The 25,584-nt window shown below is 37.3% G+C and overlaps 1 protein-coding gene across 2 annotated transcripts in view; it reads left to right on the top strand.

Moving 5' to 3' along the window:
• Window positions 1-25,584, top strand: part of LOC131036323 (uncharacterized) — a 253,892-nt gene that overhangs the window by 187,235 nt on the left and 41,073 nt on the right. For both annotated transcript variants that reach the window (XM_057968171.2, XM_059209411.1), the window contains 3 exons: window positions 11,012-11,243; window positions 11,397-11,520; window positions 19,287-19,429. In XM_057968171.2, the coding sequence (XP_057824154.2) occupies window positions 11,012-11,243; window positions 11,397-11,520; window positions 19,287-19,429 (499 nt within the window). The remainder of the gene's footprint in view (window positions 1-11,011; window positions 11,244-11,396; window positions 11,521-19,286; window positions 19,430-25,584) is intronic.

Below are 25,584 nucleotides of genomic sequence, written 5' to 3'. Positions count from 1 at the left end.
TGTTGCTTCATCGTCATTCTTTTCTTCTTATTGATCATTAGCACCAACCTGGAGAGATTGACTCGATGAATGCTGTGGTGTTTGTCCTTTACCTTGTTTATCATTTTGCACCATGGATTCCATAGACTCGTCAATTTCATACACTATTTGTCTTTGACCTTCTCCTTGACTTGTTTCTTTTTCATGCCTAGAAGACGTACTCGGTGGACGATCAGGATTCACGTTTTGTTTCTTCTTGGAAGACTCTCTCTTCTCAAGTCCTTCTTATCTCTTTGATCCCTTAGAACGAGAAGTATTCTCACTCACACTTGCTTCTCCTTCTTCTGTTCTTGTCATCATGTCTTTGCAACTTGCCTTCGTCTTAGTCCAAACAAGGTGAAGAATAGGCATTTCCAAGGATTTCGCCTTGGACCCTTTGGAAGGGTCAGGAGCGATTTCCTTGATTAGGTCTCAATTGCCTCATTCTTTCACTCCTAATCTCTCTTAGAGGTGAGCATATGCTAGTTTTAGCTCAACAAAGCCTAGAAATTCCATTTTTTAGCTTCCACCATGGGTGAATTAGATGATTATGAGAATTTCGCTCTGGAAGGGTCAGGAGCGAAATTCATCCTTTAGGTCAAAATTTACCCTTCTTTCTTTCACAATCCTGTCTAAGGAAATCTCTAAGGGCATCCCCAAACTTCCCCCACCTTGGTCTAGGCTTAGCTTGGCATAAAAATGAAAGGAAAAGGGTGTCTTAAGGAATTTCGCTCTAGACCCTTTGGAAGGGTCAGGAGCGAAATTCAAGTCTTAGGCTTGATTCTTCATCTCCTTCACTTCAACTCATCTTGCAGGGCAAAGTAACATCATTCCAATTTCAACCATGCCCTAGGAATGAAAGTCGTGACTTGACACAAGGAGGAAATAGGTAGTTTGAGGAATTTCGCTCTGGACCCTTTGGAAGGTTTAGGAGCGAAATTCATGTTTTGGCTCTATTCCTTCAAATTTGATAATCACTAGCAAGTCAAAGTCACACCTAAGGACACTTGCAATCCTAATTCACCTTGAACCACCCTAGACTTGGCATAAAATTGAGGGAAAAGAGTGGTTTTGTGAAATTTCGCTCTGGACCCTTTGGAAGGTTCAGGAGCGAATTTCTCATTCTAGACTTGACTCTTCATTTTTTTAATCCCAATCTTATTTATAAGGTAAAATTCCATCACTCTTCACCCAAGGAACAAGATTTGAAACCCAAGCATGGAAGCAATTGACGTTAATAAAGAATTTCGCTCTGGACCCTTTGGAAGCGTTAGGAGCGAAATTCATAATTTAGGCAAAATCTTCATGTTTCAAAGCGTCCAACTACCTCTCAAGGCAAGGGCATACCATTTCACCCTCCAACATGCCAATGCCTAGCCAGAACAAGGAAGAGAATAAGAGCTATAAGGATTTTTGCTCTGGAAATCCTCTTTCCAGGTTGATCTTTTTACTTCATTCATCCAATTCTTCCTCAAATGCAATCAATCCAACTTCCTTCCATCCTAATCAAGGCAATTCGCTATGAAACTAGCTCTAGACAAGGTCACTTGAGGGCCTAAGGCAAAAAAAAGGTCAAATGGAGGATTTCGCTCTAGACCCTTTGGAAGGGTCAGGAGCGAAATTCTCCTTCCAGTTTGATTTTCATCATTTCATCGCCTCAAACTTGCTTTCAAAGGCTAGAACCATAGAAACGAAAATCACCATGAATCGCCTAAACTCGCCGAGTCCGAGTCCGAGTCATGCTTGTCGAGTCTTTGGGACTCGGACTCGGACTCGTCTGAGTCTGGCGAGCAAAATCGCCAGACTCGCCGAGTTTGGCGAGTTTGAGCCAAACTCGCCAAACTTGGTGAGTCCTGAGCCCTAAACTCAGCTAGTGGCTAGGTTAGTAAAATGACAAAAAAAAACATTTTAAATTTAAAAAAAAAAAATGAATGCTATCGTCTTTGTTCACTACAACCTCCACTTGAGAATGAGAAAAATTAGGGTTAAAACATGCCAGCCAATAGAAAAATAACAGCCCATGGCTTTATTAAACAATAAGTTTTTTTGGCCTCGTGGGGCGCTGCCCCTCGACCCCACGTTGCCCCTCAACCTCGCAAGGGGCGATGCCCCTTGACCCCACCTTGGGGGCGCTGCCCCCAAACCCCCGTTGAAAAATATGGGGGGAAACTGCGTCGATAGAAGTAGGGAAAATTTAACCTCTGAGTCTGACACTGATTGGATCGACTAGGTAAATATAGAGGCTGAGACTGTAGCCATGGCAGAGGAGGAGCGGAGAACACGAGCACAGACAGGAGATTCAGAGGCAGATAGTGACACGGATGCTCCTGATGTTGGTGAGCATGGCATGGTGTCACAGGGAGTGGCTATGGTTGTCGAATCATCCAGGACCTACCTTAGATGCCTTCGTAGGGGGCCGGAGCTGGAGGGTGCAGGCTCCTCTGAGCCATAGGCTTGTAGTTGTATTTACCTTTGGTATTTGTATGAAACATTTGATGATGATCATATGATGACATGGATTTTTTATTCCATAAGTTTTGTAATATTGTATACATTTGACAATATTTATACATTTGACAATATTTATATATCTATGTTTGTTATTTCCTTCAGCTACAATTTGCATTTATGCTTATGTGATTGATGTATACTTGTGTATGTAATCAAATGAGCCGAGTTTGATGATGTTATTGTGTCTTTAAGGTGTATTCAATAAAATGTGCCTGAAACAAGTTTTAAATCTTTAAAAATATCTAAATTTCTTGAGTTTTTCACTTTCCCGAGTCCAGCCGAGTTTGATGCCGAGTCCCGAGTCCGAGTCCGAGCCGAGTTCGAGTCCCGTTTCTTTGGCTAGAACACATCAAAGTCTTTCCAACCATACCACAAAACTCAAGAATTTGACCATCTCCAAGAAGAAAATATGAGTTTTCAAGAATTTCGCTCTGGAAGGGTCAAGAGCAAAATTCTAATTTTAGGACCAAATCCTTCACAATTTTACATCCCATCACTTCAAAAGGCAAAGACATGATAATCCACTTCCAAATATGTCCAAGGAACTAGAATGTTGGTCTAAACAAGGAAGAAAATGAGGTTTATGGGGAATTTCGCTCTAGACCCTTTGGAAGGGTCAGCAGCAAAATTTCCATTCTGGGACAAAACCCTCACTTTTCAATACTTCCAATCACTTCCTTAGGCAAGAACATATCAAAAACCTTCACAACATGCCTTGAAAACTAAGACCTTCGATCAAACAAGGGAGAAAATGAGGTCTAGGTAGATTTTCGCTCTGGATCCTTTAGAAGGGTCAAGAGAGAAAATCATGTTCTAGGCTTGATCCTTGATTCTTCCAATTCCAATCTTCTCTGGGAGGCAAACATACCTCACTCTCCTTGCATCTCCACCAAGGTCCCGACCTTATCTAGGGGGAAAATGAGTGTTTTCAAGAATTTCGCTTTGGACCCTTTGGAAGGGTCAAGAGCGAATTTCAATTTCTAGGCTAAAATCCTTCATCTCCTCCACCTCTAGTCACTCCGTAAGGGAAAAAACATGTCAAGCACTTCCAAATATGCCTTAGAAACTAAGAATTTGGTCTGGACAAAGAAGAAATTGAGGTCTATAAGGATTTTCGCTCTGGACCCTTTGAAAGGGTCAGGAGCGAAATCCCCATTCTTGGCTAGTTTCTCACCTTGTTTCATCTCACTCTCCTTCAAACTTGATCAATTCAACTTCCTCCTATCGCAATCAAGACAATCCACCATCCAACGGGCAATAGGCAATGATAAACTAGGTCTTAAGGCCAAAAAGAAGGCTAAATGGAGGATTTCTCTCTAGAAGACCCTTTGGAAGGGTCAGGAGCGAAATTCTCCTCCAAGGTTGAGTTTCATCATTTCAAAGTCTTAAACCTTCTCCCTAAGGCAAACATGCATCAAAACCTTCTCAACTATGCCTCAAAAGTCAACAATTTTGGTCATATCAAAGAGCAAAGTGGAGGAGAAGTGGATTTCGTTTTGGGCCCTATGGAAGGGTAGGAGCGAAATCCATGCCTTAGGTCAAAAACCATACTTTGAAACATCTTCAATCGAATCTGCTCATCAATTCCTGAAATCGCCTCCTGAATCTCCCCTCGGCCACTAACGCTGCTTAATCGACTCTGACCTGGAGGAAAACAACACTCTGACCTACCCTGAGCTGAGACCTTTTATCTCTTTCGCCCAATCTATCCATCTTCATTCTCCTGAAAGGTAAAACCTTTCTAAGACAACCCTAGGGCTCAATGTAGACAACAAATGACTTCCTAAAACCAGGCTTCACTCAGCTTTGAAGGAAACCCTAATCTATCCAGCCCAGGTGACCAATCACTCGCTTAAAACACCTAGCAAGCAGAGAAAAAACCTAGCTAAGGGAAAGCAAAACCCAAGAAAAAGAGGGGGTCCGCATCTTAATGGGGCGATGTGTGAAATGGTCACAACAAATATGTAGATCACTTGTTAAGACTGCTGCAACACACTGCTGAGTCCCACATTTCTCCATTGGCGTTGGCACAAAAAGGTTCAGCTGAATTCGAAGGAGTGCGTGACATCGTCAAAGCCATCAGAGAGTGGATCCGAGTCATTAAGAGAAAAGGAGAGAATTTCATCAGGGATGTACGAGACATGGCTGTCAACAGAGAGTCCGCTCGTGTCAAAGTGTTTGAGGTAAAGAAAGAATGTTTCAATGCCCTAGGGACGATTGGCATGGTTTTGCCCATCATGAGGGCTCTATTTTGGACCCACACTCAGATTCCCACATTGCATAGTATCCTAGATCCCCATGACATCAACACTTTCAAGGAATGGTATTGGATTATCACCATGGAGAATGACATGACAGATACCATCAACAAGGTGCCAGAGGAGTGCGAAGAGGCTTTGTCTGGTATTGAGAGTATCGGTGAAAATATCCTCAGAGTGTTGGTTCTTGGCTGGAAAAGTGGCATGAGAGATAATGCTGTAAGATCACGGTGGGAGGACAAGTTGAGAACTGATAAAACCATGTACTCCATGGAGGACTTAGAAATTCCCAGTGAGCTGCATGTGGACATACTGAGTTTTGAGGCTCCTCGATCAGACTGGAGCGAAGAGTTGAAGAACGTGGACAACCACCGAGAGGGTATTCAGTGCAAAATGCGTAATCCTCCTATGCCTCCCAGCAAGGAATTGTTCCAATTGTGAATAAGATTCCAGCACTATGTTCGGGTAGAACGTGTAGTAGATTGGGACATGTGGAAAGACTACTTGGAAGGAGTGGTTCTCTTTTTGGAGAAAGAATCTTCCTTGGGAAAGTAAAAAGTGCTTTCATAAAGATAATTGTTTCTTTTAAATTCCAAATGCACTTTTCCAAGATAATTACTTCTTTTCAACTACCCAAAGTCATTGGAGATTTTTAGCTCCGTGCAAGTGCACTTTTTGGGGAGCAACTTTATGTGGGGTAGTTATTAGTTAGTTGGTAGTTGGTGGGGGATATTTTGTTCCTTATTAATAGGTATGGGCAACCATACTTTGTAGGATGAATCTGGGCCACTGGTAAAGTTTAAATCCTAGCCACTCATCCATGTTTTGAAACTCTATTTAAAGGGGCGGGTTTCCCCTTATTTCAGTAAGAAGTCTAAGATTGTTGCTGAAACTCTGGTGAAATTTATGCAGAATTAATGGAAATTAAAGCTGTCTTGTTTCTTTGTGAGTTCATGGTCTCCTTCACCATTTAATTTTCCTGTTATGTATTTTGATTTCAGATAGTATTTTTGGGATAATATTTGATAGAAACCATGGTGTTCATACCATTAAGGATTGGCTGATTGCCATTTCCCCCTGCATGGTTAGTCTGAACCAATTTATATGCTTAGTTCGGTTGTTAAACATCAAATGAATGGATGTCGGATTCTTCATTTATGTTTAGTAGCATGAAAACCCAACTCCCTTCGAAGATTGCACTAGATTTTATAGCATTGTGCTTTATTAGCTGATAATGTTAAATCTGGTTTTTAAAGGTTTCCGTCTATTTTCCTGAATATGCTATCCTAGATAGATTAATTAGATATTTTCTCTCTCTTTCCCTTTCCTTTTTTATTTTATTTTATTTTTGTCAAAGTTGAAGCCTAAACAACATTATGTCAAAGATAAAATCTGGTGGAATCAAGACTGTAGAGTCTTAGGGAACCCGTACGAAAAGAACCGATTCTACCTACCGTAAGTAGCCTTTGTGTTTCCAGCAAAACACATCAGACCATTGAGCTATCTTGCAGTCATGATCTGATAGTCGAAACATTGAGGTCACCCCCATTGATCAATTTGAAACAGCATTAGGGATTGCGCAAGCCTTCTCTGCTTGCTTGTGCACCTCTCTATTCCACCAAGTAGCTTCGAATGAAGGCTGTGATACTGGTTCATTTCTAGGCACAAAACTGAATTTTCTTGTGGTGGATGAGGAAGATTGGCCACCTATACTTGGACTGCGAGTAGAACCAAAAACAAATATCTTTGCAAGCGCTCTCATCTGTGCCCTCAAAGCAATCTGATCATTTGTTACATTTGCAACATGCCTGGTCATAAAGCTCCCTGTTGTTCTTGCAAAACCAAAGCTATTAAGGCTGTTTATGTGTGGTGGGATGTTGTTGTTGATGAAGAAGATCTTTATTTTCAGCATATCATTTATGAACTTGTTATAGAAGAATTTGAAGAATCTAATGATGAAGATGAAGCAACCCTTGAAGACCTTGCAGACACACTGCAAGAAATAGAATGACAATTAGAGGATGAAGATTCTGATGAATACCCTACTCTCATGACGAGTCAGACAAGAAGAGGCAGAGGACCCAAACAATAGAATTTCCTGTACAAGCAGCTAAGGTCACCATTCCAATCTTATCAACCACAACTCCAGCAGTACCAGAGACAATTCCAAGAGTTGAATCAGTTCGAAGCTAGTCTCTCTGCTGAAGTAAATGAACAAACTTTATTATTTAATCCTGTTTTTGTAGTAAGGAAAAAGAAAATTCCATGGAAAGAACCACAAATAAACAATGGTGGAGGCACAAATAAATAGTAATACACAATGGCGGAGGTTGTTGGCCGAATGGATATGGCTTCTGGCTATTACTTCAAAACAATAATATTACAATATGATACTTTCTTTCATATGCCAATTTATTTTTCTGGTATCTCAGATTGCAAATATGCGTAGAGATAGAGTATACTTTATAAACTAGTAGACACCCTATGATAGACGCACACTAGAGACTTGATAACTCTAAGACTTGATGCCCATTATGCTTCGACAATGGCTTATTTATAGCAAACTTAGGATGGGAAAAAGAAGCAAAAAGGGAATTCGACTTAGATTACTGGGTAAATCGATTGTCAATAAAGAAAATAAATTGATTATAAATCACCAACATTGACAGTCCTTTTATAATTATTCCCTTTAGCAAAAGATGTTTTCAATCACTGTAGACATGGTGCCCATCATTACTCCCTAGTGAGCTAGATGCCAGTTATAGGATAGGAAGCGTCAAATCACCATGATCAAAGACTTCTTCTGACGTTAGTGGTCTCTATCTAGCATGTATTTGGAATTTATGATTGATGTTCCAATCTTGAAGATTATTATCATAATACATTCAAGGAGAGAAGAAAAATTCCCGCTTTAATCTTTAGCTTTATAATAATCTTTGTGACAGTTTCTTCACTAAGAGGATAGTCAGGATTAACTTGATTTGGTCCAACATATTTGAAGAAATCCAAGATCTGGCTAGTGATTGGAGTAGAACAACTGAGTAACCAAGTGAAGAATGGTCTTTGTATGATGTTTAGTAAAAGTAAATATTGGTGATCAGTGTTTATCCTCAAAATACAAAAATTCACTAGAAATTTCAGTAGTGATTACTGAATCAAGAATACTTCCTAGGTGTGAGTGTTTCAGCTGTAGAAATAGCATAATCTTGATATTTTTTGTTTACTCCTCTCAGTAGGATGATACTTTGTGCTCCTTGGTTCAAACTCTGTAAATAGACATCAAATTCTTTGTTGATTATGAATCCTGGATTACTAGATGAATTGGCAAGATTTTGCATAATTTCTCCTGGTGCATCTTGATTGAGATAGTTTATGACAACATTTTGTTTCTCTGCGATGTGCTGGACTTCATAATTAAATTGGTTCAAGTATTCTTGCCATCTAATATACTTACCTCAACCATCTTTGCTTTTGTGATCCTTTTCTTTAAAGGTCAAGAATCTAGTACAGTCAGTTCTTATAATAAATTTCCTTAAATGCATCATGAACTTGCGGCTATGCATCTTCAAGCTTTCCTTCATAAATGAACCCACAATATAATATAGGAATGCAATGCAATCAAAACTCATCATGTGGAGGCCAGCCTGGAAGACTGTGGGGCTAATCTTTCATTTGAAGAGCTCGTAAGAACAAGGTCTCGCTCTAACAAGACTGCACACGTGTCAACATTTTGCAGAGTTACAACTTTACCTCCCTTTGACAAATGAGAACTTGCGATAAATTATGGAAAGGGGATGCAATCATGGTATGACACTTGGCGCCAACTAGGCGGTGACTCAATCAAGCCACAAAGATACTAACACAAACAAATGGCACGACATTGCAAGATTGCAAATATGAACATAACTTTAAATACAAATTCGCAGTAGCTTGACATAAAGTGATGCAATAACAAAGTGACACTTGTTGCCAACTAGGACAAAGGTGGGACCACCACACAAGCTTATTCTCAGGCAACTAAAGAGATCTTAAATGCACTCGCAAAAACCGAAGACAAAGGGGTTGGTTACTCAACAAAACAAAAGGCTAAAAGTTATAGCTTAAATAATTGACAAGAAGTGGTAATAGGTTGATAGCGAATTAGAACGCAAAAGCAACTAAGGCATAGTGGGTTTAGGGTTTTAAAACTAGGGCAAGAGAAACCTTATTAGGCATGCATAGAACACCCTAATGTTATAGATGGCCTCAATGCATGTATTGAGGCCATTTATAGCATTCTAATTGATCCTAGAGGAGTCGGATAAGAAGTACTTGTGATTCAAATAATAAGCTGCTGTATGAGAAGAGAATATTTAGATTCATGTGATAAGCTGCCAAATGTTTGGTTTGGTGAAGTTGCTTGTTCAACCCCATTCCAGTTATATGCCAAGCATAGAACCCTAACCAAGAGTTTTTTCACCCAAAAATTATATTATGGATTAGTAAAATAAAAATTAATTAAAAATTGAATGATAATTAAAAAAAACAAATGAAAAAGTATAAACTAGAGTTGATTAGTTGCTAAGTACAAATTGACATTGAGTATGTCTTCCTTGGGCTTAGAAAACACACGATAAATGGACTTCACAACCTTTTCTGCTTCAGCCTTCTTTGAGTATGGAGACTACAGCCACCTAGTGCTCATGAACATTTGCTTAAGAGATGTTAGTGAACCTGAAATGCTTTGCGACATGATAGAGTTGGTGACAATTTATGTTACTTTTGATTGGTGATCTCTTTTCTCATGGTGTGCTAATGCCTTCATTTTTCAATTAGTTTGTCTCGGACATTAAGAATTCTTCTAGATCCTGAAAAGAGTTTTCGATAAACTCCTTCCATCCTTATTTTCTTTCTGGCATAAACCTTTGCTAGGAATTGAATCATGTGTGTGTAGGATTGGAAATGCTATTAAATTGGGCCCTTGTTTTTCTTTATTCTTTTTATTTGGACATTTGAATCATTTTGCTGAGAGTTTTCATTGTATTCTTGTTTGTCCATGAGTATACCTTATCCTATTTCTTTGCTGGAGTACATTGGGCGCTGGTTCATAGGGCATGGATGGGCCATTTGTCCATGTGAATTAGAGATTCTGCTATTGAATGGAATGTTTCCGTTATATGTTTGTTTGCCTTCATTGGATTGCACCCAATTTGAGAAAATATCAGTCAGGGTGTGGGTTTTGTATAGGCACACATTTGCATAGTTTCTGCATTAGGTAAGAATTCCAGACTTAAGTGCTAGTTTTGAGACTTCCAAATTTTCCCCCATGGAGATACAAATTTGTGGGAGACATTGTTCTTTCTAGAATTTATGTTGGAGGAGAGCTAGACACACTTATATGAGAACTATACTGGGAAGGTCATTTATTGGATTGAAAGCTGGGACCAGGGCTTAATTGATAAACTGCGTATTTGTGAACCAGGGTTTCACTGGAATACTGATTCTTTTTCTTATGTCATATAAAAAATGGCAATTAAATATCCTCTGGGAATATAAGTGTATCAACTGATCCTATGGGTTTTGGATTTAGCAAATACTAGCAACTTGAATGGTTTTGGTCTTCGGTATGGTTGCATTAACGTAAATATATGTCTCCTCAATATGAGGTAGCATTATCTATTTCCCATTTCCTTGGATGGGAATTGAACTTGACGGAGTATCCATTTTTGGGCAGCACCCATTTTCTTTCCTAGCTTGGGAAGATGGTTTCATTACAGTTCTTTGTGCATGATGGTGTAAAAAATCAGCTGTTCATCTTGAGATTGATCCATATATTCCCTGAAAGCTGCATTTCAGGAGTTGCATTGGTGAGTGGATGAGATGGCATTTCACCCTATAGGATATCAAAGAGATTGAAGGTTACAGTGCAATGTTAGTGCATTACAGCTGAGTAGGTAGAGGAGAGTCAGTGAAACAGAAAAAAGGAAAGAGATGCTTATAATAATCGTTTCGAGCACACATCTAGTTCGCATGATAAGTACATTTATACAGGTTGCCGTGTTTTCAGGTTTTTTGATCTACTTTTTACATTTGTCATTTTACTGGCTTCTGCTAGGTTCATGATTCTTGCCCATCTTGATTTTACAAAAAAATGATGCATGTTAATCTTTTTGTGAAATGCTTGTAGGTTCTGTGTACCTGTTTGATCAGTTAATGAATGATTGTCTGATCTTCTATCATGACAGATCTTTTATCAAAGATGAGCTACAAGTTATGGTGGCAACTGTTGCTTTTGGGATGGGCATTGATAAGCCAAACATAAGGCGAGTAATACACTATGGATGTCCAAAAAGTCTAGAAACTTATTACCAAGAAAGTGGTAGATGTGGTAGAGATGGGTTACCTTCCAAGTGCTGGTTGTACTACAAACGTGGTGATGCTGGAAGGGTAGATTTTTACTTGTCGGAAGTTCACACTGTATGTATTCTTATCATTATTACCTTCAGAAATCATAATGCAGAGTAAATATGTTTAAAATGGTTTAAAATCATATCTTTCTTATACCAGTGCATTTACCTGTTATTTCTTCATATTGTAATCTAATGCATGATTAATTGATCATATTACCAGGAAGAAAGGCGAAAGATTGTGATGGAGTGCTTTACAGCAGCACAGAAATATTGTAACGCTATGATATGTCGGAGGAAATATATTTTGGAATATTTTGGCGAGAAAGTTGCTTTTGACAATTGTGGTTTGACCTGAACTGAATATTTTGATGGCATTTCATAAAGTGAATGTAATATCTCTTATAAAAATGTGACTGAAGATTAGAGATCAATTTAGAGTTTTGCAAATGTAAAAAGTAATATCTGCTTTCTCATTTTTTGACATATATTTGATCATCGATAAGTAATCTATAAACTCTCAAATTTGGAATGTAGAATCCTCTAGGACATGCATTAACTTACTTTCTACTTGTCTAGACAAATAGAAGCAGTTAAGAGGAGTAAATGTTGCTCAAACAGAGAATCAAAAGACTGAAAATGAAAGACGATTGGTATCAACAGTTAGAAGTTTATCTTCGAAAGCCCCTAAGGGACAACTGGCTTGGTAGCAGCAATTGTTTGACTACCTAGATGATTTTAATCTTAACAACAAATAAAAGAAGTGGATGCAACTCAGAGATGCTGCTATCCTCACTGTCAAGTTTATAAAATGATTATGAACACCTGAAGTCTCCTACAACTTTACAGCACTCATTCTAGCCTCCAATGATCAAACCCATGGTCCCCATCCCATGATATAGTTGCTGGAGTATCTGTTCCATGCACTAGAAGGCTACTTGAACAAAATTGAAACTTTAAGAGTCATCATTTTGTTTCAACTTTTGAACTTGGCCAATCATGACATTAAACCATTGGTTGTAATCACCCAATGGTTACATTTCTACCGTGCCAATTTCATAATTGCCTCAAGTTGTAAAGCAATGGTTTTTTTCTACAGGAAAAAATGTACATGGGTGATTGGGTTCTTTGTATTGATTATCTTTAGTTTTTCAAATCCTATTGGATCATATGTCCCTTCTAAGGGAGGTTTGTGTTCACTTTTTCCTTGGAATTCTGCTTTGCTTGATTTACCTTTTTGTATTTGAATCCGACTTTGCATGACTCATGAACCCTGCTGTGGGCCTCCCTTGTCTTCTGCTGTAGCACAAGATACTCTTAAAAGTATTACTTTCTGAATTCCTTCAGAGAATGTCGAACTCATTCTTGTTCTCCCTCATCAACATGGAAGGCTCATAAATATGGTATTACTGTTCACCATTGAATGCATCTTCATAAAAGGGGATGGGTCAAGTTTGAAAGCATTCTCACCAATAGCCTTCAAGATGGTAAATCATCCATTTCTACGACGTTTGATTTTCTTAGCGTATTCTTGTTAATCTGTTCTTGGCTAGGGACAACCACATCTTATCCCCACCTGAAGATTGTGTTCCCCTCTATGGTTTCCACATCTTTCCTTGTACATGCTTTATGTTTTTTCTAAGTAATATTTTACTCTGATTTTAATTTTCTACTCCTCACAACAAATTTCGGTACCTTAGCCTCCTCAAAATCTTGATCTTCTCGCTCTTTTGTTGTCTTAATGCCACATCAAGTGAACTTGAGGGAGAATATCTCAACATGCTTGGAGAGGTGGCTGATTTGTCGAAGAACGTATGTTTTATCAAAAGAGTGTTCAATGTAAGGGAGAGATTTATCCCAAGTCTTTTGACATATTGTTATACCTCCTCACAAGTTGCACCAAAGATCAATTGACTACTTTTATTTGTACTGTTCTTGAGTGTTTTATCCATGAAATTTCCCAAGGTGGACTAAAGCTTGGCAACAAAATTTGTGTCTTTGTTTGAAACAGTGGGCTTAAGAAGCCCAAATTGCACCCGTATGTTATTATAGAACATTTCAGCAGCTGCTTTCCTTATAATAGTCTTCTTGCATGGAGTTATGTCAATGTCTGTAGTAAGCCTTACATAGAATCCATTGACTTGTTCTCCCATGGTCTTGTGGGTATAGGCAAAGGAAAATACATCATTTCTTTTCTAACCTTAGATTTGTTAGAACAACACAATTTGTATCTTCTAACAACCTTGACAATTTCTTGTTATATTTTGGGTGAAAGCATGTACAAATTGCAAATGCGCCATTGTTTTTGCAACTCTAGAATGACTCACTACCTTGGAGCTATGTGCTTCTTGTTTAGAAGCCTTTGCACCCTTGGCAGACATATTCCTATCCTATACTAGTGTTCTTTGAGATAGAAATCTTCTTGATCCTTTGTAATTGCTTGATCTCATAACGATTTGTAATTCGCCCCTAGATTTGCATCTTGAGCATATTCGTCTACATAAGACTTTATTGCGAAAGGCTCCAATTGATTTACCATAGGTATAATTGAAAAAGGTATTTGGAATGGTGGTCTAGACTCTAGATGACACATCCATCATGACATTGTAACTCTCTTTCTTATATTTGACCACTAAAAGTGATTGCTGATAAGTTGATATCCATTTATAGTGTCTAGTTTGCAATTATTCTTTGCTTGCAAGTATTGTAGAGGTTGGGGGTTGGTATGTACAATAGCCTCTTTACCAAACAAATAATACTTCCGTTTCTTTATAGTTTGAACTAGTGCATGTAACTTTGTATCATATGTTGGATATCCTTTAATAGTTAATGAATATCATGTTCTTTACCAAAGTGAAAACTCCTCCCCATGGCTGCAACTTGTTATAGAGGTGAGGTTATAAAAGATAATTCTTGTATGAATTTTCCTTGGTATTGTCTAATGGTTAAAAATTTCTAATTTATGTGGCCATCTTTTGGGTAGGACAATTTAAAATAGTTTCCACTTTAGAAGGATGTATTCTCAAGTCTCGGACTCCAAGAGTACTTAGCAGGCCCAAAATTTTGATAAGCCAAAAATTTGGCAAAACTTGACAACCAAAAAACTTACCTAAATTTCTTAAGAACACAATTTTTTTTTTAGCAAAATAAAATTATAAAATATATGAAATGATTCTAAAAGAACATGAGGAAGCATTTTCTATTAGATTTGATTCTAAATACATATCGATTAGAAAATCGCATCATCATGCAGAGCCGAATACAATACCTATTTGCAAGCTGATAAATTATTATTTTTTGGTTGGTAAATTGTGGGATTGGGGCTCACACCCAAAAAATGAACAAATACAATAATAACAATCACTTCAGATCCATGAATGGGGAGCACAAAAATAATCAAAATGACTAGAGGATGCTCACACCCAAAAAATGAACAAATAAAATAGTAACAATCACTTCAGATCCATGAATGGGGAGCACAAAAATAATCAAAATGACTAGAGGATGCTCAAGAGAGCTCAGAAAGCACAAGAAAAGCTCAAGGAACAGGGAGCAACCGGGAGTCAAACTATTGCAATCACAAAGGCTTAAGAAACAGACACCAGGTAGGAACAACTCATTTAACTTTCTTAGCTATCCCTTTCCTCATACTCCTAGTGAGGAGGGCATCCATGGTCTATTGAGTGCCTTAATCAACTACATCTTTGTTTTCCATATTAAACTTCTCTGCTTTAGATTTACGTCCCTTCTTCTTTTTGGTAGGAAAGTGGCACTTGCAGTTTAGGATATAGTGCATTTTCTAATTGGAACAACCACATCATCAGGATCCAAAACATTAGAATAATCCTCATCTAGACAGTCCATGAAAGGAAGGAACCTATAGAACTGTAGCCATTACCAGCCACCTCAATAGGCTGATCATAATCATGAGGTTCTGCAATCGGCAGTGAAGGAGGTGGCTCCATGTTGGTTTCGATTGGTGAGGGAAGAGGAGGGTTGTGCCACAGTGGCGGAGGTGATAGCTGAGGCCTTCATAGTTGGACTTCTGCTAAACTTAGGTAGTGTTGAGGATAATCAACCAATTGAGGTAAATGAGATTGATCTTGATTTGAGTGGATCATAATTGACGAGCGTACATCTAGGGAAAAGGAATTGGATTTCTTGAATGAGGTTGTGGATGATCATGAACATGCTTATTTGGATGAAGTGGCTGCAAATTTAGGGGTTTGCTTCCCATATGTAGTCATGGCTACCTTGAGGATATTTGAAAATTTGAATTTTGTATTCCTCAATTTGGTTTTTTTATGACAGTTGACTTATGGGTACTAAGCCTATGACATTATGTATTCTAAGACTAAAATATGATTCTTCATTAGAATTTGAGAGTAATTGACAACGTTGAATCTTTATTTATGTTTGGAATTTGTCTCTCCTCCTACACACTATTTGGTATGAAATAGTGTTTACAATCTTTTCCATTTTTTTATGAGTATTTTAGTGTCATTTAGTTTGCCACATTTTTCCTATTTTAAACATGTATATTAAATTCCATTTAGACTTTGGTTTTACTGTACCATTGCTGTCCAAGCGTAGTGTGACTATGGCTTGGTTGCAACTTATTCTTGGAATTTTGGCTTTGCTTTGGTGTCCTTTTATGATGTATTTAATTTCATACTTGAACCATCTATATTTCTTAGCAATCCAGATGAAAATTGGATCTCTAAATAAGAACTGCCAAGCGCGATATCAAAAGCATCAAGATGAATCACATTGGCATCCACTTCATCTACGCATTGTGCTTTTACCCTGACTAAGATTTGCACTTCTTTGTCACTTGAATTTCCATGTGGTTATACACCCAACCGAGTGAATATGGGGGAGAATGACCATATGTTTTAAGCCAAGCTTCTTAACAAGTTCAACAAAAATTATGTCACATTGTGGCATAGGATGTACTACTGCATTAATTCTTGTTTTCTTTATTTGTAGCTTTAGTAGGAAAAATTTGTGCATCTCATCACGCTGTTTATCCATGTTCATTGTGTTAGAAGCTATGTATTGAAGCTTATCACATACATTGGAACTTTTCCCTCTATTTCTACTTCCTTTTGTATTGTTACCATGGACTTTTTGGAGTTCTGTTTAGTTGTACTCTAAGGATACAATTCCAGATGTAATTTTCAACACTTAGCATATACATGTCCATCTATGTTACAATGATTATAATGATTTTTTGGATTCTTACATTGAAGTTTGCATTAAATCCAACTTACCTTAATCCAACTCAACTAGGGTTTCATCAGTCTTCCACTCAAAAGATGAATGTTGCAGCATGTCTTTCTCATGCAGTTATAAAAAAACTAATCCATTGTCCAATACAAGAAAATTGCAAAAAAATATGTCTGACAGTTGAAGTTGTATCACTGACTTTCGCCATGCCTTCATCATAAAACACCTGCAACAGCATATTGAAATGGGAATGGATTGATTGAATTGAATCATCTGATGATGCCTTATTTTTTGCAAAAAAGATTGAAGAGATTTAATACAAAGGTTAGCACAAAATGCAATTCTAGAAATGTAGAGAAACAGAAAAATAAAACTTGGGATCTAGGACAAATTTTGTCAAATAAATTTTTTTGTAGAGAATGATGATCAATTTGTGAGATGGTTTAGAAAAAAGTATGACACCAAAAGCCACGAGGCAAGCTGGCAGGAAAATGGTGACTTTAGGTAGTGTTCAATAAACTCAAATGATGAATGTCGTATCAGCAAAGTCTTTGTCATGTGGTGACTTTAGGTAGTGTTCAATAAACTCAAATGATGAATGAACGGCAATGATTAAACCTAAAACTGACCTTTTAGCGCTCGCTTTGTGAAATGAGTCAGATCATTGAATTTGTATAGGTGCTTTATTCTCTGTTTTGGGTAGGCAAAGTAAATGTATAAACGTATTAGATGATACCAAGTTATATACAACTAGGGACTCTTGTAAGGACCATGTAACTAACATAAATTGCATACTCTTAACATTTTTAGTGTGAATCATATAAAGTAATAATTTAATAGCTTTATGTAAGAATTTGAAAACCCTTGTGTGAAAAATAAGTCTAATAATGGAAGATGTGGCTATATGAAAAGCATGAAAATTACTTTTCAAAGCATAACCATTATCATATAGGCAATTAAAAAGAGCCATGGATGGCAGTTTTAGTATAATGGTGCGAGAGTAAATTGGTACAAAGTGTGTTGGCTGAAGACATGAACTTTAGAGAATCAAAGATTAAAATAAACTGTCATAAACATTGATTCATGGATGAAAATGTGATTGTTTTCTCATTTGTTCTCTGTTGTGTAATGATTTTCCTTGGGAATCTATGGTTCACAAACCTGCTGTATTTTCCAATCCTGCTCTCTTAATCGAAAACAAAATAGTTCTTACAGTGTTTTCGCTACTGAGTGAGTATCCTGGTGGGTTTATCAATTTGAATGAATTACAAATTTCTTGGGTGGGGTCTTTTAAGTTTTGACCTTGTAAAGCATAAGATATTTCATTCATTTATTTTTGATTTGTTTTCTCTGTCTATAAGTAGCAAACACTCACCGAAGCATCAAGGGACATATGGGACATCCATTGCTTGATAGAGATATTCTCCATGTTAGGAAGATAAGTGCTCATGTTCTCCTTCTCTTTGAGCTATTTACACTAGGACATGCATCTCTGGTTTCTGATAAATATATAAGGGAGGTATTTGTCAAGAAACACACACCACCATTCCTTTTGTCTATTTCAGCCTTGCTATTTTTCTACATTTATTCAAACTTTTGGCTATCTTTGGTCTCTTTTGGATTTTTTTTGTTAGAATGGAATTAAATTACTCGAAGATTTGCCTCTGGTAACAATAGGGTTTTTTGTTGTTGTAGATAAGTAAGACTTTATCAACCGAAAGGTATTCTTTGCCCCTCATATTTTTCTTCTTGATTATCTTAGACAAAAAATTTCTCTTGATTTTGTCACAACTGACTTTATATTTTCTCCTGCATTTTTAGATTAAAAATATTTCGGAATATTTATTCTAAAATGTGTCACATGCATCAATGATGCAATTAGAGTTGGAGATTATTGCACTTTTAATGGAAGATGTGTGGCTGTGTATGTAAAGTTGCTTTGTCTATAAAATGGGATGTTTAAAAGTATTATTGTTATTAGAGTTTGTATTCTATGTCCTTTGTTTTTGTCATATGTAGGCTGACAAGAATATTTTAGGAATTATAATTGCTACTCAAATTTTAAGGTGTGATTTCTTCAAAGGCTTCTTACTCAAGGTTGTTACTTTGAATATGACTATTAATTTAGATTTGTCATTTCCAACCCAAAATTCCTTTATAGCTTGTTTGGGATCACTACATGTTGATTGAGAGCAGTAAGCATCATACTTTGGGTGGAATGCAAGAAGTGGTAAATGGGGGATAAGGATAGCTTGTCATGGAAAAGTTGTATACATATCAAGGGTAGTGCATATGTATTCTCCCTCATGCAACAAAAATGTTGGATCCTATGGGTTGTTCAAATTCAAGAAATCTTAAGCTTCTTTGGTTTCGTTTTTGTGGTGAAGAAATTTAATCCTGTTACCAAACAAAATGGATGGTAAAATTACAAACGTAACTTTCTGAGTTTTGAAATGGTTCACATCTTTGGTAGAGACAAATTGCAAATAAATGTTAGTACTAAATATGATAATTGATTTGCTGGAGATTTGGGGTTTATCATTAAATGTTCAAAGAAATCAGTGCATGGGATTCGTACCTATCAAAGGTAGAGCATTAAATTAATTACAGAAAAAGCTACCCCTAACCAAAAGGAAATGTTAAAATTACAAAGTTTCAAGCAGGATTTTTGTGTATCTTCTTTCTATCTTAATGTTGTGTTATATAAGCATTTTTTATTGAAAGCACACCGAAGTTGGCGCCTGTAGAAATTGACTTAAGAACTCATCAATTTTAGTTTTGGTTGTGTCAAACATATGTGTATGTGAGCTTGCCATATATAGACATGTTTGGTGTAAATAAATGAATCTGCACTCTGAACTTGTTTGCATTTTTGGTCTTGTAGGAAATTGTGACAACTGTACAAACTCAGGATCTGTTGAGCAACGAGACATGTCAAGGGAAGCTTACCTGTTACTTGCTTCTATCCAATCTTGTGGGGGTTGGTGGGGCCTTAACGTTCCAATTGATGTTCTTCGTGGGGCACGAGTATGACATCTATGCTTTCACATGCTCACAATATCTACTTTCTTGAGAATTTTTGAAATCCATCAGATTGTTCACATGTAGGAACATTGTTAGTCTCATACTAAGAATATGCACATCTCTGTTGTATTTTGCACCATCTTGTCGAAGATTAGGTTAAATTATGTCTGTTAAACTGAAGCAGTACGGTGTCACCATTGACAATTGGGCAACAGCATGCCATTAAAATTTAATAAGATCTTTATATCAGAAATGTCTCTTGAGGTGTATAAAATCAATGCTATTATTTGTGGAATTAGTCGCATTCATTTATTCTTGCAATAATTTTAATAATTAGAGTTAAAAGTGATGTATCTCAGCTGTTACAGAATGATATATTTATAAGAGAATGATATATTTATAAGAGAATAATGTATGTGAAATTGAATGCAACATACTTGAGACCTGTATATATTGTATATGTGTGATAAAGTTTGAGCTCATGAAATTAATCACTAATTAGTTGATAAAGAGTTGCTTATTAACCAATTGTTCGGACTTTATATCTGTCCTGTGAATAGGATGATTAGTTTGATAAGATGTGTGTATGTTCACTTAAACAGGAACTTCTGATCTCTGCACACAAACTTGCAAATACATTTCTAGTCAAAGATTGTTTTAGCATGTCAAGGATTCCCCCATTAGTATTATGAAATCCATTGGAAGTAATTCTGCTAGTTTAACAAAGAACCTAGGGAGTATCCTTCATAAACTAACTTGGTTACTTCTGGTGCAAGTTGTAGAGTTAAGTTATTCCAGAAAGAACTTATTGTTAGTCACATTTTATTTGAAGTCTTGAATTGTTAGCTTCTTTTCAAATGCATAGTATCTATTTTTTTATTTCTCTTATTTTTTAAAAATTCCAAATAAACCTTGTTATCTTTTTTTAAAACAATCTCATGCCATTTTTGCAACCTGCTGGTATCGGGAGCAAGAGCCTTAGCTGTATGCATAATTGCCTTCTTTTTGCTTAGAGCCAAGGATTGAGGGGTAACCATTCTGTTAAATTTGTTTGGGTAATGATCCTGGTCTTGTCTCTTATTTATTGCAACTCCGGGGGATTTGAACCTTGGGTGTTTGTCTCAATCGAGGAACATACTATCACACTCAACAAATGTGCTCAGCCAATTGATCTACAACCAGTTTCTATTTTAAATTATATTCAATTATTTCTCTTTTCTAATTTTTTAATCTTCTTTTTTACTTTTATTTTCAGGATTTTCTTTTTAAATAATTCTTATGGATTGAATTCTTTACTTGCTTCAAATTTTGGCTTTCTTTATAAGTTACTATGAGAATATTTGGATGCTGGTAAGTGCTGATGGCCAGATCCTTGAGAACATTATTAGAGATCATAATGGAGTTTGAGTAGCTTACGTGCAAGTTTTCAAATTTAAACCTGCTTTAGTTTTTAGTTTTTTAGCATCAAGGTATAACAACATTACATTATTAGGGTACAAAATGAATAATAAGATATCTATCTGATTTTCCAATATTGATTCTAGGTTTTGTTATGGATATGGTATTGTTTTGGTACATTCTTCCTGCCTTGCCTATTGAGGAATGGATAGATGAAATCCATTAGTAAGAGAATCATCACAATCATTTGCAAATTGGTAGATGAGAATCGAAGAACTTGGCACAAGAAATTCTATGATGTTTTATGTGTTGACTAAATCTCTCCAAAACGAACAATTGATACTTCCATGCTTATCATCATGAATGTAATTCTATTGGTTCTGCCAATCATTCTTGAATCATTAGTTGTTGTGGAAGACACTAAATTCAAGGATGCAATTGAGAAGCACATGCTCCATGTTGTCAAGCTTAAAGATGATAGAGCTGAGTTTGTTGGTGCTTAGATTTGCAAGTCCCAATTTTGTGGCAGTGGTTGAGTCCTTGTTCCTTTGTGTGCTTTTGGTCCTATTAATGTCATCTTAGATAGCCGATTTGAGATAGTTTGTAGTAAGTCTCCCTTGGTTAGGGTTTGTAGAGGAGGTGCCCCCTTCACCCCCTTTGTTCTCATAAATGTTTTAGTGGTTGCAAAAATCCAAGAAAATTCTTTGGTGGTATGCTTTTTAGTCATTTCTCTTTGTTTGGAATTTGGACTTTTGGGGTGTACCTTTCCTAGGTACCATTTCATTCATTTTCTCGAAACCTCAATCCATTGTGCTAATTTCCTTGTGTTGATTTTCAACTCTTCTTTTCCTTGGATACCATTTCTTTGGCACACCTACCACCCTCTTTTCTTTATGTTTTCTTTAGTATTGAAGTTTCAGCCCTACCTTTCCTTGCATACCTGCTATGCCTTCTTTTTGTTTCCGTAAACCTCGACAATTTGCCTTGGTTTCCTTCTTCCATTGGAGATTTGGAGTTCACCTTCCTCGGGTACGACTTTCATGTTCGCTTGATCTTTGAAACCTCACTCGCTCGCTTTCTTTCCTCTTTGTGTCGAAGCATTAGGCTTACCTTTGCTTGGGTATTTGGTTCACCTTTTCTCCAATCCTCTTTTTTGTTGACGCTCGAGTAGCAAATTCCGTTTCTCTTGACTCACCTCTGTGCATCTTGTCCCTTTCCATTTTCCTACTTGAAATTCACGTTCCTCCCTATCGAGCCTTAGGACCTTGGAACCAATTTCTCTGGTTCCAGATCCATTCGATGTTATGATCCCTGTGGCTAGGGTTTTTTCGTTCCGTTGCCTTTCTTTTGTGTTTTGCCCATTGAGTGTGGACCCATGGGAGGAATTAGGGCCTTGGAACATAGTTCAAACTCGTTTCTCCGCACTGATGGGTCTCATTATCTAGTCTTCTTCCCATAGTCTATTGTATTAGGTTTCCCCTTAGATCTTGAGTGTTTTTGTGGATTTTGTATCTCACACTATATCCATGTCCTAGTCACTTTGCCCCTTGACTCGTGTCGATTTTTTCTTCATCGAGTTTTTAGTTCCATCTTTCCTCCTAGGATCATTCCTCAATTCTTTCCTTCTTTGTTCCCTTCACTCCCATGTTCCCTCCTGGCTTTTGTCAAACTCCAACACTTGATGACATCACTTGATCAAGAAAGAAAATATGACCAAGTATGGATGTGTGGGAGTTCGAGTTTATTTGAACTGCCCAACATGGTTCAACATCTTTCAAACGGGGGCAAGTTTAAAAAATGTTTGTGACTCATCAAAGGTTTTAGAGGTTAAGGAACCTCATCAACCTTTGAGAAGGTTTGGTATTCCTATAGAAAACTGATGTTTTTCAAGTGGTCCTCAAATTGCTGATATTGGGAGGATGTCAATTAATTCCAAGATTCATGAATTCCTCGATCCTTTGATAGGTTCAAGGAATATCACCAATGTGGTTTATAGAAAGTTGAAAGTGTTGATAGTAGTTAAAGAAGAATATTGGAGGTTCACAATGTTGTGTTGTGCACACCCTCCTTGTCTCCGATAGGGACCCCCTTCACCTTTTTTTGCTTGCTAGCCATGAGAGAGAGAGAGAGAGAGAGAGAGAGAGAGAGAGAGAGAGAGAGAGAGAGAGAGAGCTATCGGGTATATGCACCGAAATCAGACTTACTGCTGTTTCAAGGGCTTCTCCAAATGCCTAAGAAAACACTTAAATTTCATTATGGGCATTCTCAAGTTCAGCTTTGACAAAGGGAAGAATGAATAAGCCATGTTTTAAAAGATTTTCCAATGCCTAGAAAAGGACCAAAGTTGATCAAAACTTGAGAAAAAGTTAGGCATTTTCAGAACTTTTGGTGGGAAAATCCCGTGAAAAATCCCTAAAAGCCAAAGTTGATCAAAACTTGAGAAAAACTTAGGCATTTTCAAAACTTTCAGTTGGAAAATCCCTTTGAAAATCTCGTGAAAAATCCCATGAAAAATCCCTTTGAAAATCCCTAAAAGCCGAAGTTGATCAAAACTTGAGAAAAAGTTAGGCATTTTCAGAACTTTTGGTTGGAAAATCCCTTGTAAAATTCTATGAAAATCCTGTGGAAAGTCCCATGGAAAATCCAATGAAAATTCCAAAAAAATATATTGAAATTGGTTGAATCTAAGCCAAATTCGGTAGAGACTGAGCCTTCAACTTGCTGATCCCTTTTAAAATACCGAAGTTTCTCCCAAGACATAAAATTTTCATGTTTGTCTTCAGTCCCGTGGTTAATAGCGAATGTTGTGGTGGGTTTTGTGCATGTCTTTCAAGTGCAAGTGTTTGTGTAGGTAGGTGAAGGTAAGCAATGTTTCTAGTGATCCTTTTGATCACTCCTAAGCCAAGGTCAAGGTCAATTAGCCCTCTAATGTCGAGGTGGAGTGCAAGCCTTTTCATCTCATGCTAGCATTCAATAATGATGTCACTCCCCCTTCTACAACCAAAAGTCCCACTCACAAGGTTGCTCCCTAGGGTGCCTCAAGGTGCGCTTGTAATCACAAGGGCGAGATTGAGGGCATCAAAGGCCTTTCTAGTGCCTATTGAAAGCTTGAAATTCAGTGATTTTCGCCCTCCAAGGTATTCACCCCAAGGCAATGCAATTCATCACTTCCTCCAAGCCAAGAGACCCTCATAGGCACGATGGTAGAAAAATGTTAAAATTACATGAGAGGGGTAATCAATTTTGAGTTCCTTCAAGAAATGAAGGAACAATGAAGTAATTATTGATCTTGGACTTGTGTATTCATGTAGGATGGAGGGCTCACAGGAGATTGTGGAGATGCTTGAGATACAACACTACCATCCAAAACACCGGTTGAGCCAGAGGATTCCGAGGATAAGGCCAGAGAGAGATGCCATGGCAGCACCCTGAAGATGTCAGTGAGCAGACCCAAGGACAAAGCAACAGGGGTTGGATGAGCAAGGACCCTTATCACCACCACCAGTAACAAGTTGAAGGCCAGGGCAAGGGATTGAAGGAAGAATCATGGAGAAAGGTGTTGACTGCTGCTCTTTCCAGGATTTTGGAAGACATTGACAAAACACACAAAATGCTATTGGACATGCAGAAATAGAAAAGGAATAACTGAAGATAACAATTTTTTTTTAATTGTAAAAACAATTTCTTAATTCTAAGATGACTACTTGTTGGCCCAGTTTAATGCAATTTAAAACAGGGCCACAAGTTAGTTATTTCCCAGCTTCCAAATTTACCTTTTTTGTGCCTCCAACCTAGTGAAATTAATTGAAAACAGTTGTAGGTAGCTGAAAAGGTGGTTGATGGTTGTTGAAATCATTAACTAGAGAGTTGTTAGGACTTCTAGAAAGTTAGATAGTTAGGATTCTTATAGATTAGGAGTAGAAGTAGAATATAGTAGAAGCTATTGGACAAAAATTGATGTAATTGCAATTAGAACAATTGAATGAAGCATTGAAGCATGGTGTTTTCTCATTTGCCTTAATTTGTTTGGATATTTTCTCTTCACTTGGTTAGTTAATGTTCAATGATTTTAGTGGTGAAGTGTGAGGGTATTGGATTGATTTCGGGTTCATACCATAGGGGGTGTGCTGATTGTAGGTCTCTGTGCATGGTTAGTTTGAGCCTATTGTGCTTGTAGTTCAACTGTGAATGTTTGTTTCAGATTGTCCTAGAGTTGGGTATCTAAATGAGTATTCATAGTTGGAAAATCCTTTTGTTTCCCTTGGAGCTTGCACTATTCCTATGGGGTTGTGAGTATATCTCTAGCTATGCACAAACTAGTTTGTTTGAAATCTGTCTACCCACAACACTAACCGTTACTCTCATTGCCCTTAGGATCCTTAAACCCTAATCCTTTTGTTGTTTATTTGCTCAATTTGAGAATCAAACCATTACCAAATGCAAGCCAGCTTGTAGCATCCGTAAGTCCCTTCGTGTTTACCAACAAAACAAATCAACTGCTGAGTTATCCTGAGCAAGTCAAGACTTGACAGTTGGAACCTTGAGGTTATCCCCTTTGATCGGTCCGAACAGCATTAGGGATTTCCATATTCAAGAGAGGATAGGATACTTGGCATTCTATCATGTGTTGACCGAAAGATTAGCATCACTTTTCCCACGTCAACACATTGGTTGATGAACCCGTTGAACATTTGATGATGCTCAAGAAAGGTGAGAAGGCATGACATAAGAAGGCAAAGTGAAATATATCCAATTTTAAA

This window comes from Cryptomeria japonica, chromosome 7 (assembly GCF_030272615.1).
Source record: "Cryptomeria japonica chromosome 7, Sugi_1.0, whole genome shotgun sequence".
NCBI classification, from domain to species: Eukaryota; Viridiplantae; Streptophyta; class Pinopsida; order Cupressales; family Cupressaceae; genus Cryptomeria; species Cryptomeria japonica.
Note: the sequence above shows the minus strand (reverse complement) of the source record. Positions and strands in the feature narration are given on the sequence as shown.